This window comes from Pseudochaenichthys georgianus, chromosome 21 (genome assembly GCF_902827115.2).
Source record: "Pseudochaenichthys georgianus chromosome 21, fPseGeo1.2, whole genome shotgun sequence".
Taxonomy (NCBI): Eukaryota; Metazoa; Chordata; class Actinopteri; order Perciformes; family Channichthyidae; genus Pseudochaenichthys; species Pseudochaenichthys georgianus.
The window spans coordinates 23,764,185-23,780,483 of NC_047523.1; the positions used below are offsets into that span (position 1 = coordinate 23,764,185).

At 37.2% G+C, this 16,299-nt stretch overlaps 2 protein-coding genes across 4 annotated transcripts in view; both read left to right on the forward strand.

Annotated features, from left to right (window-relative positions):
• The first annotated feature begins 1,048 nt into the window (after positions 1–1,048).
• Positions 1,049–6,333, forward strand: cd302 (CD302 molecule). The gene is made up of 6 exons (XM_034110072.2): positions 1,049–1,252; positions 2,185–2,310; positions 2,414–2,524; positions 3,077–3,259; positions 5,044–5,064; positions 5,168–6,333. The coding sequence occupies exons 1-6, from the start codon at positions 1,162–1,164 to the stop codon at positions 5,365–5,367; spliced, it is 732 nt and encodes a 243-aa protein (XP_033965963.1). The 5' UTR covers positions 1,049–1,161; the 3' UTR covers positions 5,368–6,333.
• Positions 6,334–11,995: 5,662 nt separating this feature from the next.
• LOC117466481 (bromodomain adjacent to zinc finger domain protein 2B) overlaps positions 11,996–16,299 on the forward strand; it is a 46,190-nt gene continuing 41,886 nt past the window's right edge. For all 3 annotated transcript variants that reach the window (XM_034109741.2, XM_034109743.2, XM_034109742.2), the window contains exon 1: positions 11,996–12,238. The gene's annotated coding sequence lies outside the window, so the exon portion shown is untranslated. The remainder of the gene's footprint in view (positions 12,239–16,299) is intronic.

Below are 16,299 nucleotides of genomic sequence, written 5' to 3' on the forward strand. Positions count from 1 at the left end.
CAGAGTGTTGTGCCACCCTACGGGAAGCCACCAGCTCCAGACGAGGAGCAAAACTAACCCCCCAGCTGTCTGTGTTTGTGCCACCTGCGCCTGCAAGCAATGAAGATGAAACCCCTTCCCCCCCCTGAGCCTCTCTGCTGCCCCCGCCCTCCTCACCTGCTCAGATAGGAAACACCCTGAATCAAAACCATTCTCAATACATTTGGGCCAAGACACTATATTTAGAATCATAGAAGAAGAAAAAAACGTGTTCTGATTGGTTTAAATATCTGGTACTTGGGAAAATATTTAACAGTACAACTTTGTTATTTTTAGACCATTTTAAAATTGACTCTCTTAGACAAAGTCTGGATTTGTATAAACATTCTATTTATTATATTTCTTCCTTATTATGATTTGTGGGACAATATGACACTGTGCTTGCAGCACCACCAAGAGCTTGTTGTGTGTGTTATAACTATAAATATAGAAATAAATAAATAAAATATAAATAGTCTGATACTGGAGGTCTGTTTTTTTTTTATTGTTTACAAAAAAACACTGCTTTTCCATTAGCTCTACGCTGTTTGCATACATTTTCTACTTGCTAGATATGTTAGATTGTTATAACATCCCAACTGTTTAAATTGCCTTTTTTGTTGACAGTATGTTAAGCATACGTTAAGCCTATGTTAAGCAATGTACATGAATCAACAGTAAACCTTGAGGGTATTATATATCAGTGCAGGCTTGTGAGTGTACACAGTATTTATTAGTAGTGTTGTGGCCCTTTTTGTGGGCTGTATTACTGTATTACAGCTTATCCTTGTGTGTGTGTGTGTGTGTGTGTGTGTGTGTGTGTGTGTGTGTGTGTGTGTGTGTGTGTGTGTGTGTGTGTGTGTGTGTGTGTGTGTGTGTGTGTGTGTGTGTGTGTGTGTGTGTGTGTGTGTGTGTGTGTGTGTGTGTGTGTGTGTGTGTGTGTGTGTGTGTGTGTGTGTGTGTGTGTGTGTGTGTGTGTGTGTGTGCGTGCGTGTGGGTGGTGGTGGTGTGTGGGTGGGATCTCGCTCACGTTGTTGCTTCAGACAGGCACTATATAGTCAAACAGAGTACAGAGAAGGGTTGGAAACAGTCAGAGAACTAGTTTGTGCTACAACATTATTATATAATATTACCTTTTCTGTCATGGAGTCAACGGAGAAACATCAGCGTTCCCTATCATTTACATGCGGTGTCCTTGTGTTGTTTCTTCAGCTGCGGTTGGGTTTGACGGGAGGTAAGAGTTTATTCACTCTAAGCTAAATGAACGTGCTATCTTGAATTTAGCATTGTGTAGGCCTACGTTGCAGCAACTGTTTGCTCTTTGTACTTATGTTTGCTTTTTGTTCAATTTCTCTCGATAAGGCATGTCAGCATGTCATGTCAGCTTGTCATGTTAGCACATTTCCCAAATGTCGACACTGTTGTTGAGCAAATGGCAACATAACTTTTGAATCAGGGTTAGCATTAGTAACTGCGTTCAAAGTGTTGTGCTTTCCTGGGTTGCGATCTTTATATATACAGTCTATGGTTGCGATACAGGTTTTTTTAAGCAAATTATAAACCCGTGTTTCCCGTTAGAAGTGGGTGTATTCAAGGACATCTTATTTGTTTCTATTTTGCTTTTAACTCGCCTCATGGCTAATTTAGGCAGTAACCTATTATGTAGGCTACAGGAATTACTGGCTGTGTTGACATTTCAACGAGTACAACTGGAAGCGTAATAACCATGGAGTAAATAAATGACCACCTTAAACCTTGCTACAACGATGAGACTTCTTAAATAAACTGGCAACATTTATGACATATTGTGTTTTTATAGTAACTTCAGTAAGAGCTCCATTGAGGGGACAACCATTTTATCAATTAACAGGTGCATTAGTAACAAAGCAGAAAACAGTACGCGTATAAAAGTCTAGAAAAACAAGACACCAGTTGCCAAACATGACACAACTGCATTGATAAAGAGGAACAGTGGTCACAAGTTAAAACTAATCACAAGGGTTATTTCAACTGTACATAAAGTTTCACCTCTGTTACGGAAACCTGAAGTTAGTTTAAGTCAGTTATAATTAACATGGTGTTCTTGTAAATGTTTCATCCTGTAGCTTTTAAGTCATCATTAACAGCTACGAATAAATACATAGTTTGTCCCATGTTTTTCCTCAGACTGCCCTGCAGATGGACGCACCTGGGTGCCATTTGGAGACGGGTGTTACCACTTTGTCCACGGAGCAGAAGACAAAATCAAAAGCTACACTTTTGATAGAGCAAAAACTCTCTGCCAAGGGTTTGGTACCAACGACTTTTACTTTTTAAACTATTTTGTTAATGGCAAATGGATTGTGTGTATTCTCAATGTTTATGCTCTTGTCATACATTGCTGTTCTTTTTCTAGAGCTTTTGACCATCCAGAGTGCTGAGGAGAATGACTTTGTCTTTAAATATAGCCCAGAGGTCTGGAAAAACAATGTCAACATTTGGCTGGGGATGTATTATGACACAAACAGTAAGTGCCATGTGACCGGAGGACTGTGAAGACATGCTGGCTGACTTCCATGAGATAGAATTTGATTCTCTATAACAATCAGTAAGGTTATTCAACTTTTAACAATTGTTTGGAGGTGACTAGGTGGAAGACCAACTCTGTATCTCAAAGGGGATGTTTTTATTTATCATAAAGTGTTTTGTCTTAAAGTCAATTGATCATAATTGGAAAGGTGTCTATTTGTTTGGGTATTATATGTTGTTAATTCTACAAAAGAGACAGTAGTTTGACAAATAAATCTTAACTGGTCTTAACTCAAAAATTATTGCAGATGTTTTTAGATTTGTGTCAGCTCCATGTTTAAGTTATTCCTTTATTTTAGAGAACATGACACAATGTCTACTTTTTTTAAATGCTGTATAAAAACACTCATTGTATTCAAATCTAGCACAACTTTAGTAAATGATGTTAAGCTACCACAAACATGAATGGTTCACATTATTAAGTTAGTGGCTGTATTATTGCTTCTTGTCGTGGTGGATTAATGTTGTTAATGTTGTTGTGTCCTGTCAGGTGACAACATGAAGTGGTTTGGTGAGAAACCTGTAGGATTCAGTAACTGGGAGGACAGCTCTTCCCCATCAAACCTTATGCCCTTGGATACATGTGTGGCCCTGCACACCAACACAGGAAAATGGGAAAATGTCAGTTGCCTGGAACAAGCAGAGAATGGAGTAGTCTGCGAAACAGATCAAAGTAAGATTGATATTTGTTGCATGTATGTTTTTGCTGTTGTGCCACATGTATCGTTTTTTACCTCGTTACACATAATACAACATGCTTTGGCAATACTACAGTATGGTCATGTCGATAAAGCTCCTTTGAATTAGAATTTTTGATATGCAACATGTAAGTCACAATGTCTATTAGACCTTTTGTTATGTTCATAAACTTCCTGAGTCTTTTTTAAATCTTAACCCTTGTGTGGTGTTCGGGTCAAATTGACCCGATTTCCATTTTCAATGAATAAAAAAAAATATAAGGATATTTTCGTTCAACCTGAAACTCAATGGCCGGGGCTTATTTATTGTGAAGGACATGTGGAATTGTTTTTATTTTTTTCCACTTATGAAAAAATGCCCATCCGCATTTATGTCCTTCATAAGAGATTCGGGTCAATCCTGACCCGAACCTCTTGACCCGGATACAATACCAGGACAGACAGACAGAGAAACACACACAGAAACACACAAACTAAAGACACACACACAATTGTATGCATAGAGAAGCTGTTTGATCCTGTTTTCCCTTGATATTTACCCTTTGTAGTGTGTACACAAAACTATCCTAGAACATTATAAACATTTTAGATCTTCCAGAAATGTATAAACATTTTACATTTTCTCGCACTGTCCCCCCTCGCACCTGCACGCCGGAGGAGGGACTAAACAGAGACATAACCTCTGTAGTAACAGTGTAGTGCAGAACTACAATTATCTACCAACAAAATGGCCAAAAGATATTCTGCTCAGAGAGCCTTGGAGCTAATAATGGATGAGAGTGAGTGGAATGCATTAGAAGAACACGGTGAAGTGGAACAGGAAGACATTTCTGAAGATGAGGATAATGTGGAGGTAAACTCAGAATTTGACAGCAAATTGGAAGATGAACTTGACTCAGAGCCAGCTGCTGGAAGACCCCCACAGCCAGCCGCAAGAAGACCCCCACAGTCAGCTTCTGGAAGACTGTGGACCCTCAAAGGACTCCAAGACACAGACTACATGCAGCAACTGCAACAAGTACATCTGTGCTATACACACAAAGAAGTTCTGTACATCATGTGTTTCCTAAACGGACTTGCCCATTGACTCACATGATGTTCTGCAGCGTCACTTCATCAATATGTTTTTCGGATATACTGTATTTTATGAATAGTGACTGTTAATTGTTTTTATTTGCTTTGTGTTTATATCTGTTCTATGTAATGTATATGGATGTATCATTCTCTCTATATTTCACAGCCAAATACTTTTGGAAGTGTGGTTCTTGTGTTCCAATTGCTGATAAATTGCTTTATTTCCTTCAGGGCTTTGATTATTATATAACAGATTAAAAATAATAAACATTAATGAAAAAAAATTTCATTTACATTAGTCCTAGAAAAGCATGAGCAAAATGTAAACTTAGTTTTTATTACAGTGTATTTTTTTTAACATAAAAAACGATGGACACTTCCATTGTTAAATTTGATCTAGCAAAGAGTATTTTCAAAAACTAATCATATTTCATTTATATTGTTGGGGAATGAGTTAAAGACAATATATATAAGGAATTGTGCATGTTGAATTTAGTTCTGTATTTTTTTTAAACCCTCAAATATGTCCCAGGTCAATTTGACCCGAACATTACCAAAGGGTGCGAAATGTGAACATAACACAAGGGTTAAGTCCATGTAGCAAACGTTTGAGGTCATGTGACTTCAGGAGATATAGTCAAAATTGTTTTCCACTGGCCTCACAATGTGTTTTTTGTTTCTTCAGAGGCAGAGGAAGTCAAGCAGAGTAAGTCAACCTTTGAGCTGATTTAGTTGTTTCTTTACTTATTCCTCAGTGATTTAGTGTTTATTGTAGTGACCTTCCTTGCATTGTTTCTTGTTCTCCTCAGAACCCAGTGCGCTGCTGTCTGCTCTGGTCATTCTCAGCGTGGTGGCCATCATGGGAGTCTCCTCAGTTATTTGGTTCCTTCACCAGAAGCGCAATCTAGGTACCTCTATCTTCACGCCCTTTGAATACCACCCTCCGTTAGTCCTGGACTCAGACCAGTCCTGTCTGGTGGAGGCAGAGGAGAATGACAACGTGCCATAGGAGAACTTACTCTCTGTTTCACAAAAGGAAGCACCTACCTAATGAAGTTCAATCTAAAAAACAGTTAATGAAGTAGTGTTTAGTTAACACATATCAATATCATGAGTCACAAACTCACAATATACATTTTTTGTGAGTTAGTGAGACTAACAAGATGGAGATTGCACTATTATTATTGTACTACTAGGGTCAACTGATGCAGCGACACAATGCCATCCATTACAGTTTTCCTTCATGTCTGTCCCGGTTAAAGCAGCAGTCAGAGAAACAGGAATTCTCAATCACAAGCTATCAGGGACACATGTAAATAGCTTGATCCAAACAAAAGCCTTGCTATTGCTTGAGCAATTGCCACGTTACTCCACGCATGTAAATGTTGTTTTGCACAGTGCGTAAAGCAGATTCTTTATAAAAATATATTTTTTGTAATGGAAAGCTGTCCTAAGCCAATACTGCCAGAGAATGTCCTTTGTCATTTCCTTGCATTTTATCCTGTGCTTGAGTTTATATTGTGACAAGACTAAAACAAATATAGCCAGTAAAAATCACAACACTGAAGAAGTCTTCATTTATTCCAGAGTTTATATAAATATATATATATATATATTAATAATCTACATTGCCAGTCCTTTATGCACTGTTTACCCTGTTGAAAGATGCAATATATATACTATATAAATACTTCCTGCCACATGAAATCCAATTATTGAATTATCTGTGCTTTATTTCTTAGGAGTGCCCTGATGATTTTATTAGTGGAAAAAGTAACTCTTCCTGTGAACATTAATGACAATCAATACTTGGCTGTGTGACGGGTATACTCCAGAATGATGCCACTGTATTACATTATGTAAAATAGGCTTCTTAATACAGTTGATTATTCTTTTTTTGCAATACTTGAGGATAATTTGTTTGTATCTGAGCCCCTTTGTGCTTTTCATAATAAAGTATGTTTGACTATTAGAAGTGTTTGTTGTTGACTTTGTTAAATTGATCTGAGTGTTGCTAGTATGCCGCTAGGTACCAGTAGTTACCAGGCTTCCCAGATGTGTATTGTCCAGCAGTGTTGAAAGCTAGCAAAGTGAGAAGAAATAAAGACTTCTTTGGGATCTATTTAGAATGTTTCTACTAAATAAACATGTCACTGCATGAGCAGAAGGATGAAGAAGGACACTGAAATAGAGATTCATTAGTTCTGAAAGGATGTCTAAATCACTGTCATGTGTAAAGCGCCACTCCCTTCAAATGTCCAGTAGCTCTGTTGACGTGGGCCGGGATTAAAAGTTGAGAGAAGTCGGCAGGGAATCTTTGTTGTTTTCCTGTTCAATCGTACATTTAATTGTACACCTTTCAAGAAGTCTCACCTAAAGAAATCCCCAGTATGTATGACTATTGTATTGTGTACTTTCTCTCAATGTTTGTAAAATCTTGTTATGAACTATCCAAAGCATTTCTGTGTACATTAATTCATGTGAAACACTAAGAGATAGCCATAACAATAACCTTTTCGTCCCTGCTTTACAGGTCATTCTAGGTTTGGCCACAAGGTGGGACAGTGATTCACAAGTCCCACTCCTGACATTGCTGTGAAGGGATTCTCTTTACTAATGAGGTCCAGAATCATTGAATACATTTGTTTTGGTATGTTTGTGCAAGGAGTTTTGTTGAACATTAATTTATCGGAACACTAAAAAAAACATCTGTTCATTTATAGACCATAAATATATTTATAATGGGAAGTAATTATAATAGATGTAATACAAGATCTGATGTTATAGTTATAGAAGGCTTATCTTTTCTTCAGGCTGAGGTGAAAGTCCTTTTGATGATTAAGAAAGTCTTAAATCTTGCTGTGGTGGCAAATAATTAACATGGTATGCAAGACGAAGGTCTAAAACTGCACAAGTGTGGTCGAATGGAGATATTAAACTATTGCTTCTAAAAAGTATTCTTCCACAAAAAACAACTATTTAAAAACATGTTTAAAAGGATGATTGCGTGAATAGACTTTGAGGAATCATTTCCTTCTTTAGATGTCAACAAAAGCCTTAACATCCTATATCTAAATATGTGAACAAAAGCCTGATCAAATATCGGACCCTGCTGTCATTCTGGAATTGATTGACAGGTCTCAATATAATCTGATTTTAGGGTTTTTTATTATTATATGTTATTTATTATAAATATGATTGTATACAGTCATTTTAAAAGCTATTGTAAAATGGGCATACAATAATCAATAATGGTGGTTGAGGAACCCTCTAATGTAACTGAAACATTCATCACTCCAACATCCATTACATCCATTATGTATTAACTCAAATCCACATAGTTTAAAAATAACTTAATTATACAGTTTTCATCAAAACTCAAATGTAGCAGATTTTCAAAGGCCAAAGAGTGATTCACACTCATTACTCCAACAGAGTATCATGTAGATTCCATAGCAGATGCTGTGAGCTTTTGAATGGCACGCTGTATGACACATTTGGAAAGCTTGGAGTGGGATTGCAGTATACATATTCTAGTCTGGTCTCTGAATGTCTGCCCTCATCTCACATTCTATTTTAGCAATTCAAATAGAATTAGTTGAGAATGAATAATGACATGAAAACAAAATGGCAAATGAATCTGATTATCAGGCTGAGCAAGATCTGCTGAACCTACGCAGATTTGTAATTTGTTATAATGCTTCGGAAAAGAGTGTTTGTCAGCTGCAACAGAGAAAATGTGTATTGACATGCAAAAGGATGGGTTTATTAAATGTGTTTTCATGCACGGGCATAATTATGATAATGAATTGTAATGCTAATATACTGAAATGCCTCATTAGATTTTTTGAGAAATAATGGGTTTGAATTTAATTTGGGATGAACCTTTTTAGGCATAACCTTTTATTTTTTGCAAGCGGATTGTAACTAAAGTAATTAATGCTGTAACATCGCTAAAACCATCTTTTCCGTGAACTGGGCTGTATGCATTTTATAACCATAGAGGAGCTGTTGTCTCATCACAATGGCTCTAATGGTCCATTTTAACTCACAGAACAGCTCGTGATTTCATTCACACATCTGTCACACCGCTGCTTAAAGCAGGGAGAGGTCTACATTGACCCAGAATGACTAATTAAAATGGACATTGGTATGCATGAATAAGATATGACATACAGTAGCACGACTGATGGAATGAAATGAGAGGCACACTGGATATGAACAAGTGTACCAAGCCTGTGGAATAGCTATGTGTCAATAAAGTACACACTTCAAAGTGTTTTAATTCTTAAGAAATTGTACTAAATCAGGCCTTTGTGTAAATGCAGAAGGCCAGACTCAATCTTTCCGGTTTCACCGCAATCTCACGTCTCTTTTTTATTTCTCCACATATCAGTTAATTCTCTTCAGCTCATTCATGTCTTTCCCAGGAAAGGTATCAGTGTCCACAGTATTGTAGAGCATCTGTTTCTCATGTCCTGGAAGTCTCATGTTTCTCCCCCATTCACTATCCTGGAACATGCTCCAATTAACAGAGCAAAATAAAGGCCAGTATTTAGATGACTGCACTCAACCCAGGTCATTCTAGAAAAGCAGTAGTATAATCAAATAAATTATGTAAACACGAAGTATTCTTCAATTCTTTACCTCATACAGGTCTGCATCTTTATTATGAACTATCCTATTTGTTCGCTTAAAATTAATACCTAAAACTGACTGTGTTCACAATTTGTAATTCCACATTTGTATTTGATATGATATTTAAAAAAAATCATTGCAATCCATGAATCACCCTATGAATGCACACCCAAAAACAAAGGTCATAGATATGATATCTATCAAATCACATGGTGTGTGACACACACACACACACACACACACACACACACACACACACACACACACACACACACACACACACACACACACACACACACACACACACACACACACACACACACACAGACTGGCACACAGATGCAAACTTACGTGACCAAAGCACCTAGCTTTTAGCTCAGACACTGTGCCATTTTCTAAATCAAATGCATGTACAGTGCTGGAAGGCTTTGGTGTTAAAGGGATCAGAGCATTGTGTGCTGACACGATTAAAATCTACATTATTCAAATATGTCAGGGGGAAAAAAAAATCAATGACATGGAGTCCAACTCCTGTGCCTTACGGGTACACTGAGCTTTCTTTGGACTGATAGAAAAATAATAATTAAAAACAAAAGCACCATCTTAATTTGTTTTCCATCAGTCTCTAGAGAGATCATCTTTGCTGTGACTTTGGTATCTCATTATACTTTCTAATCAAGACTCTTTAAAAATCCTTTTAAAAGGGAGACAGACTGTTTGCCCTTCCCCCAGCATGCTGCTGCATTGCAGCCATCGACTGCGATTTAGTATGTTACAAATGACCAAGGTAGGCTGACATTTTGAGTGTGCAATGTGAAAAACCATGGTCGGAAAAGGCTTTTGGAAGTGGCGCTGCCTGATCTCTCTCATCGCTCATTCACTCTGATGAAAATGTGTCCAATACAATTAAAAAGACAGGTATCCTGTGGCTCGGCTGACACATTTATCTAACAGTTTTTTTACCCCCATTTCACCATGTGTGTTCTTCCAGCCATGCATGTTTCACTCAGTCCAGTCAGTAGCTCCTTTGACTGTGACTGCAGCATCTAAAATGACAGAATAGAGGAGGGGGGATGGAGAAAAATCAATGAACACAAGGGATGGTGAACAAGCACCCTTTTAAAATTGTTATTTGTCAAATGTTTTTATCCCCCACTGCTTTATATGCTTGCCTTAATTACTGTATCTAATTAGCTAAACGTCATGTCCAATGTGCTTTGGCTAAAGATGGCATACATTTAAATCCGCTCCATCCACTAAAACAAACACATATTTCAAACAGAACAATGTAATGCAAGATACTCTTATTACAAGTGACATTGTTTTATTCATCCAGAAATAAACACAGAAATCTCATTACCTTAATCCTTACCTCCCACAACGCAAATGTCTCATTCTATAACAATTCCTTACAAAAGCTGTATCATATTTGGTGTTATTTAAACACTGGATCTACACAATTAAATCAGTCCACATAAGTGTTACAGTTTCATACTGTTACATGTTTAATTACAATGTGCTGTAGATGTTTGTCGGTGAGATTAATGATAAAATGCACCTCATTTCCTGTTGCAGATTGTATGCTTGCTTAACGATGAGGAAAAAAGGCAGATGGTTGCGAAACTGATGTCACTTTTTGGAAGAACAGGATGTATTGCAATGCCTTGTTAATGGATTCTCTATGGGTTTTTAAACATTTGGTTTGATTGGTTACTTAATCTAAGCAGTTCACACTTTTTAGCAAACTACTATGCCTTAAAAAAGGAACAAATAGTTTACGCTGCTCCCTTTGAGACTGTCACAGATCTACTGTTTTCATTTTTTTTAAATTGCTCTTATTTAGTGGTTTTCCTTTTTTAGATTATATTTACTTATGCACACACCTTTTATTCTTACTGCTATTGCATGTTCATCTTATACTTTTGACATTTTACTGCATTTGATGTTGGATGAGTTTGCTTTGACGTAGCCTTACATAGCAAGACTTATCTTCACAGAGCTTTGTCAGTGTTTTGATGTGTCTGTTTTTGTAATGTTGCAATCTAAATGTTGCCTGGGAACAATAAGACTGACCTGAACTGATGCCTGCACTGAAGGGATACCAACTAAAGCACCATTAAAACTTAAAAAAATAAAGACATTATTTAGTTATTTGTCTGTCAGTTTCTCTTTCAGATGATACTCTACTCTACAGTATCTTCTCCATGCCTTAGTCAGAAAGACAATGCCACTCACCCAGCCTCCTTAGGTCATTAATAACAAAACAGACTATTAGAATGTCTGCACAATAATGTATTATCCCATGCAATACAGTCCATCCCTAAACCTTATTTCGCCTTTATATTGATAAACAAAAACCATAACCTTAAACTTTGGCTTTAATTTAACCCTTCTGAAGAGTTCTAAATAAACCCTGAAAATGTGTAGCATTTGAAAATGTAAAATATAGTTTATTATTATTCATATCACTATTTACACTACAATTATTTGACAACTCAAGTTACAAGTTACATATTTAGATAAAGTGTTGAACACATGCATCCAACAATAACTATAATCAAATACTATACAAATGTGTATTCTGAAATAGGCCATTCTGCATATTGACTACTTGCTTCGGATACTTTAAGTACATTTTGAAGCTTATATTTTGTTAGCCTACTTAAACAAGATTTTAAACTCTTGACTTGTAATAGTTGTTTAAACTTTAGTATTACCATACTCAAAGATCTAACTACTTCGTCCATTACTGCTAAAGACTGGTGAGCAGTGTAGTATTATTATTATTATTATTATTAATATATCAATATTCAATACCGTTTTGACAATGGATGCATCGTCATCAGTGAGCTATGATTTCATTTATTGTTTACATTTGCAGGGCATCAGATGCACGCCTCATACAGATGTGAGGAGTATATTTGCTGATGTTGACAGTTTGTGCACTTGCTGGCTGCAGTTTTTGGGAAACAAAAGTTTGCATTGTCGGAGCGTGGAGCTGACGTCACTTGTCTTGAGTTGCTCCGTTGCTCCGAGTGAAGCGGAGCAGAGTCTCTTCAATCTGCGACCAGAGAGCAACACACTTAGTCACACTGACACCCGGAGCCAACTAAACACTGACCAATCTCTCCGTTCATGTCTGTTGTTTAAACATCCCAAAAACTGCACACAACTGGGAAGTAAATCATCACCTTGTTTCGCTTTTTTTTCTCCAAAGGATTACATCCAATTTCAGAGATGAGGTGAGTTTAATTGTCTGTTTTTGCTAGGTGTTTGTCACCAACGTACGTTCAGTTAATGTGTTATTTCACAGATTTCGGTCGCCTGGGCTAACAGCTAAGCTAACGTTTTTTGTTAGCTATACCAGTAGCATCTGTTCATACCATAGGTTCATACACTTGTCTCATTGAAGCGTTATCGACTCCGTGAGTTCAACGCGGCTATTTAAGAAGAAAAAGAAAGTTCGCGTCAAAGTAGATACACAGTTTACGGATGTTTCTGATTCAAACTTTGTTCGGAATGTAACTGTTGTCATGCTGCACTTTTACCCTGGTCACAAGAAGAGTGTTCGGACATAGAGAAACTAACGTTAACATGTCACCGGTACTTGGCTCAGGCTGCTCAGTCTTGTCATTACCTTGCAGCATGGATCTTGTCTTTGTTGCCAGCTAGTCCACTCTGCGGATCCACCGTCTGTCCGAAAACGTTAACAGGACAGGGTGATAAAAACATGTCTATAAGTTTGATTCTCGCACATATAAATGTGTTTTAAATCTCAAAGTACGCCTCACGTAGGAGTGCATCATAAAGTAGTGTATGGTTTTGGCTAATGCTTGTTGTGGACGCTTCGCGTGACAACATTTTAAAAAAAGGGCAAATAACTGGATATAACACAGGTGGGCTTTTTAAATGTTTTATCTTAACATTAAATCATTTGTTGTGAGTGTTTTAAAGGGGGCTGCCCGCCGTGGTAGTCTCCTCTTTATCTTCTCTTTTTGTTGTTTCTTCCTATATGGAGAGCGCAGCTAATGCTGCAGCTGCGGTGTGGGCTGAAATTTACCCTTTGAGATTATGACAATACCCTCCATTTTTCTGCTTTCATATTAACAACAAGGCATTCGCCATTTTGGGGTATTTAAATTAGATTAGCGCTGTCTATTTAAACTCTGTTTATCTGTAACAAAGTTATGAAACTTTGGAGGAGGAAACGTATGAATAATACAACCTCTATTTATGTCGAGTTGAAAGTGAAAGAAGTGTTTTAATCAAACAATTTTAATAAATAGGGTTTGGAGTTTTAAGATTTCAAAACTGATAGAGTATGTTATGAAACTCCAATCCAACCACTTTCCTTTTCCTGTGATGACATGTCACTCACATGTTTGGCTTAGTTTAAGTAATTCAGCTTGTAACCCTTGTAGTGACAGTAGACAAATAATCATCAAAACACTTTCTTATTGCTGAGCCTACTTCACTTGCTCTAAATGAAAAACATACAGTATATTTGAATAACAAAAAGTACCTCGTCAATTCTAAACACACAGGCCACGAAGCAAATACATGACAACATGTTACTACATTAAAATTGCAACATTAAAGACAACTGTGTTACATGTTACAACCTATTCTACCTTAAATGAATTAAAATCATGCTTGAAAAGGTAAACATATTTTCACTGCATTCATCTTTACTTGTCAGTTAGTAAAGCACAGGTGTTACTAATGGCGTTAACGATGGCTTTGTTGCATGCAGGTGTCCAAATGACAGTCAGCCAGCATTTACAATAAGAGCGTTAAAGCTTATCTAGAACCTGGGATTTTTTACACGGTGTGTGATGTTGTGAACAATTTGGGCTCATACAATCGTGTTTTGTTGCTGTACATTTACCATGTCTGACTGTTTTGGCAGACATTTTTTGTTTTCGCAGTTGAACTGACATGCCTTTTCAGATATAATTGATAGTAATAAAATCCAGTGTGCCCTTTGCACACACAGTCCTAAGTGAAATGGCAGTAAACATTTTCCTGGTAAAGTCCATCATTTAAATGGCCTCAGTAGCCAAGGCAGCGAGATAAATCAGATCACATCCTTGATGTGTTATGCATGCATCCAGTAACTGCCAATGAATCAAAACACAGGTAGAAGGTCACTAAATTTGCCTCATATTTATTCAGAGCACATGTCCTTGAAAACCTCTGCAGAGAGAACAATGTTGTGATGCTGTATACTTGGATTTTAATATGCAATTTTAACATAAAAAAACTCAAGAGTCAGCAGCTTTGAATGTTAAAACGATATTAAATGATTTTGTTCTTTCTGCTTTCAAACTATAATTGCTAAATTATTCATTCAAGTTGTGTTTAATTGATTAGAAACTATTTATTCTTTAACTTCAAATAGATACTATAAACATCATCTTAATTCTCATAGCAATACATCACATATATTGGGTAAAGTTTTGTGTGTGAGGTCTAAACAGTAGTGTGGATTAAGTGGTTTTAAATATTTTCCCAGTTTTAAGAGAAGCTGTGAAATGTGCAATTGGTTGTGCTTTGCTGAACAGTGCTCAACATTTTGAGTGGGGATCACAAAAACAATTTCTGTAGCCCCTCTTGTTGTTACATAATATGAGGGGCTCCCCGTCCTTGGGTCTTTTAAAAGTGCCCCTTTTTCCGTTGGCCTTTTTGAAAGGGGGAAAAAAAAGGACTGCTAATAATTGTGTTTTCTCCCATTTATTTTTTTTGTCTCCTATTCTTACCCTTTCCACAAGTTTGCACTCATTAATCAAAGATTGTGGCCTCCTGCTGAGGGCTGGGCAGGTTCATCAATTTGGCAGCCAGCTTGCTGTAAGGAACAGTGCCACGGACCTTAACACACAAGCATAAATAAATCTATGGTCTTTATATGCAAACCCTGAAGGTTAATGCTGTATAATTCAATGTACCCTCTTTGTCTGCTGTGATTGATGTTTTTAAACATGTAAGGCTTGACGGGAGTCCCTTTTTGTAGGTCAGTGTTGACACTTTATGATTGGGTGAGCTTGGGGGGACCGGCACGAGGGAGGTGGATTATTAGGAATATGTCAGGGAGATTACTCTTTTTCACTCATCTTCCTGATCTATTTTCTCTCCGCCTGGAGATGCTTTTCGTAGTGCTTTATTTAAACCAATGATGTTGAGATTGAGGTCTCCCTGCTGTGTAGATGGGGCTGATGTTTAAAATGCAAGTGGTCTAGTGAAGTCTATTTGCTTGTTTGTTTTAGTATTTCTCCTCCTTCCAGGCCAGTGGAGAATGAATGATTCGGCTCCATATTTTCAGTCAGATAGTTACAGGACTAATACAAACCTTTCATCCAGTTTTTGTTATAAACCATTTCCCTCTAAAACAAAGACTGTGCCTTAGCAGCCTCCTATTTATTGATCCTTGTCCATTTAAAATCTGGTCACTGCTGCCCCAAACACTTCCCACTTGAACTGCGCTAGGCAGGCTGCTGCAGCCTCATTTTAAATAATACATTTTCACTCAACATTGGCAGGTCTTAAAGACGAGAGAAAAATCATTCCCCCGTAAAATGTTTGAATCAGCAAAGCCCAAAATCGAGTTTTTAGTGACCCTAATTGAGTAAATTCTACGCGCCAAAGTGAGACATTGCACAGTCAGTGGGCGAGCGTTTTTGGTTATCATAATGTGATTTTAACCTTTTACAAACTCTTTTTTTATTGAAATGCTATAAAGTGTTTTAGCTGAATGGTTGAATATTATCCACATGTCTAGGTTATGCGTAAATAATCTGTATAAGGTACCACATGAACATATGGCACTCTCCATGTTGATCCCATTGGTTTTAATATTGTAATGGCCAGAAAGTGCTGAAGACTTGTTATTCAATATTTAATTTTATATTGTTACAAAAGAAAAATGCTCCAAATATAGTTTGTTAGTTTGTCAGAGCTGAGAGGTTGAGATTCAAACTTAAAGAGGGAATATTAAGATGTAAGAGTCATAACAAACACAATGTTCACCCTGACCTCAATGGCACGCGAGCTTGAGACCTTCAAATCATTTAATGCAAAGACTGTCAAATAGACCATAAACGAGCTACTTTTGGTACCCAACTGACTGTTGGATATTCCTCGTCATAACCAACAGCTTTGTCATTGCTATCTGCCAGATAGATGTACAGCGGAGTAACCTGAGAGCCTTGTAGTAGTTCAAAGGCTCGTTGCAACAACCAATTATTTGAAACTAGAGAGTGACCTTCTCTCCTCTTGATACTGTATGAAACATGCAAGTGCAGAAGAC

Excerpts from the sequence above, each read along its gene's own strand:
- cd302 (XM_034110072.2), top strand. The coding sequence starts at position 1,162 with ATGGAGTCAACGGAGAAACATCAGCGTTCCCTATCATTTACATGCGGT. Across the intron at positions 2,311-2,413 it reads AACTCTCTGCCAAGGGTTTG|AGCTTTTGACCATCCAGAGT; the intron begins GTACCAACGACT and ends TTCTTTTTCTAG. Across the intron at positions 2,525-3,076 it reads GATGTATTATGACACAAACA|GTGACAACATGAAGTGGTTT; the intron begins GTAAGTGCCATG and ends GTGTCCTGTCAG.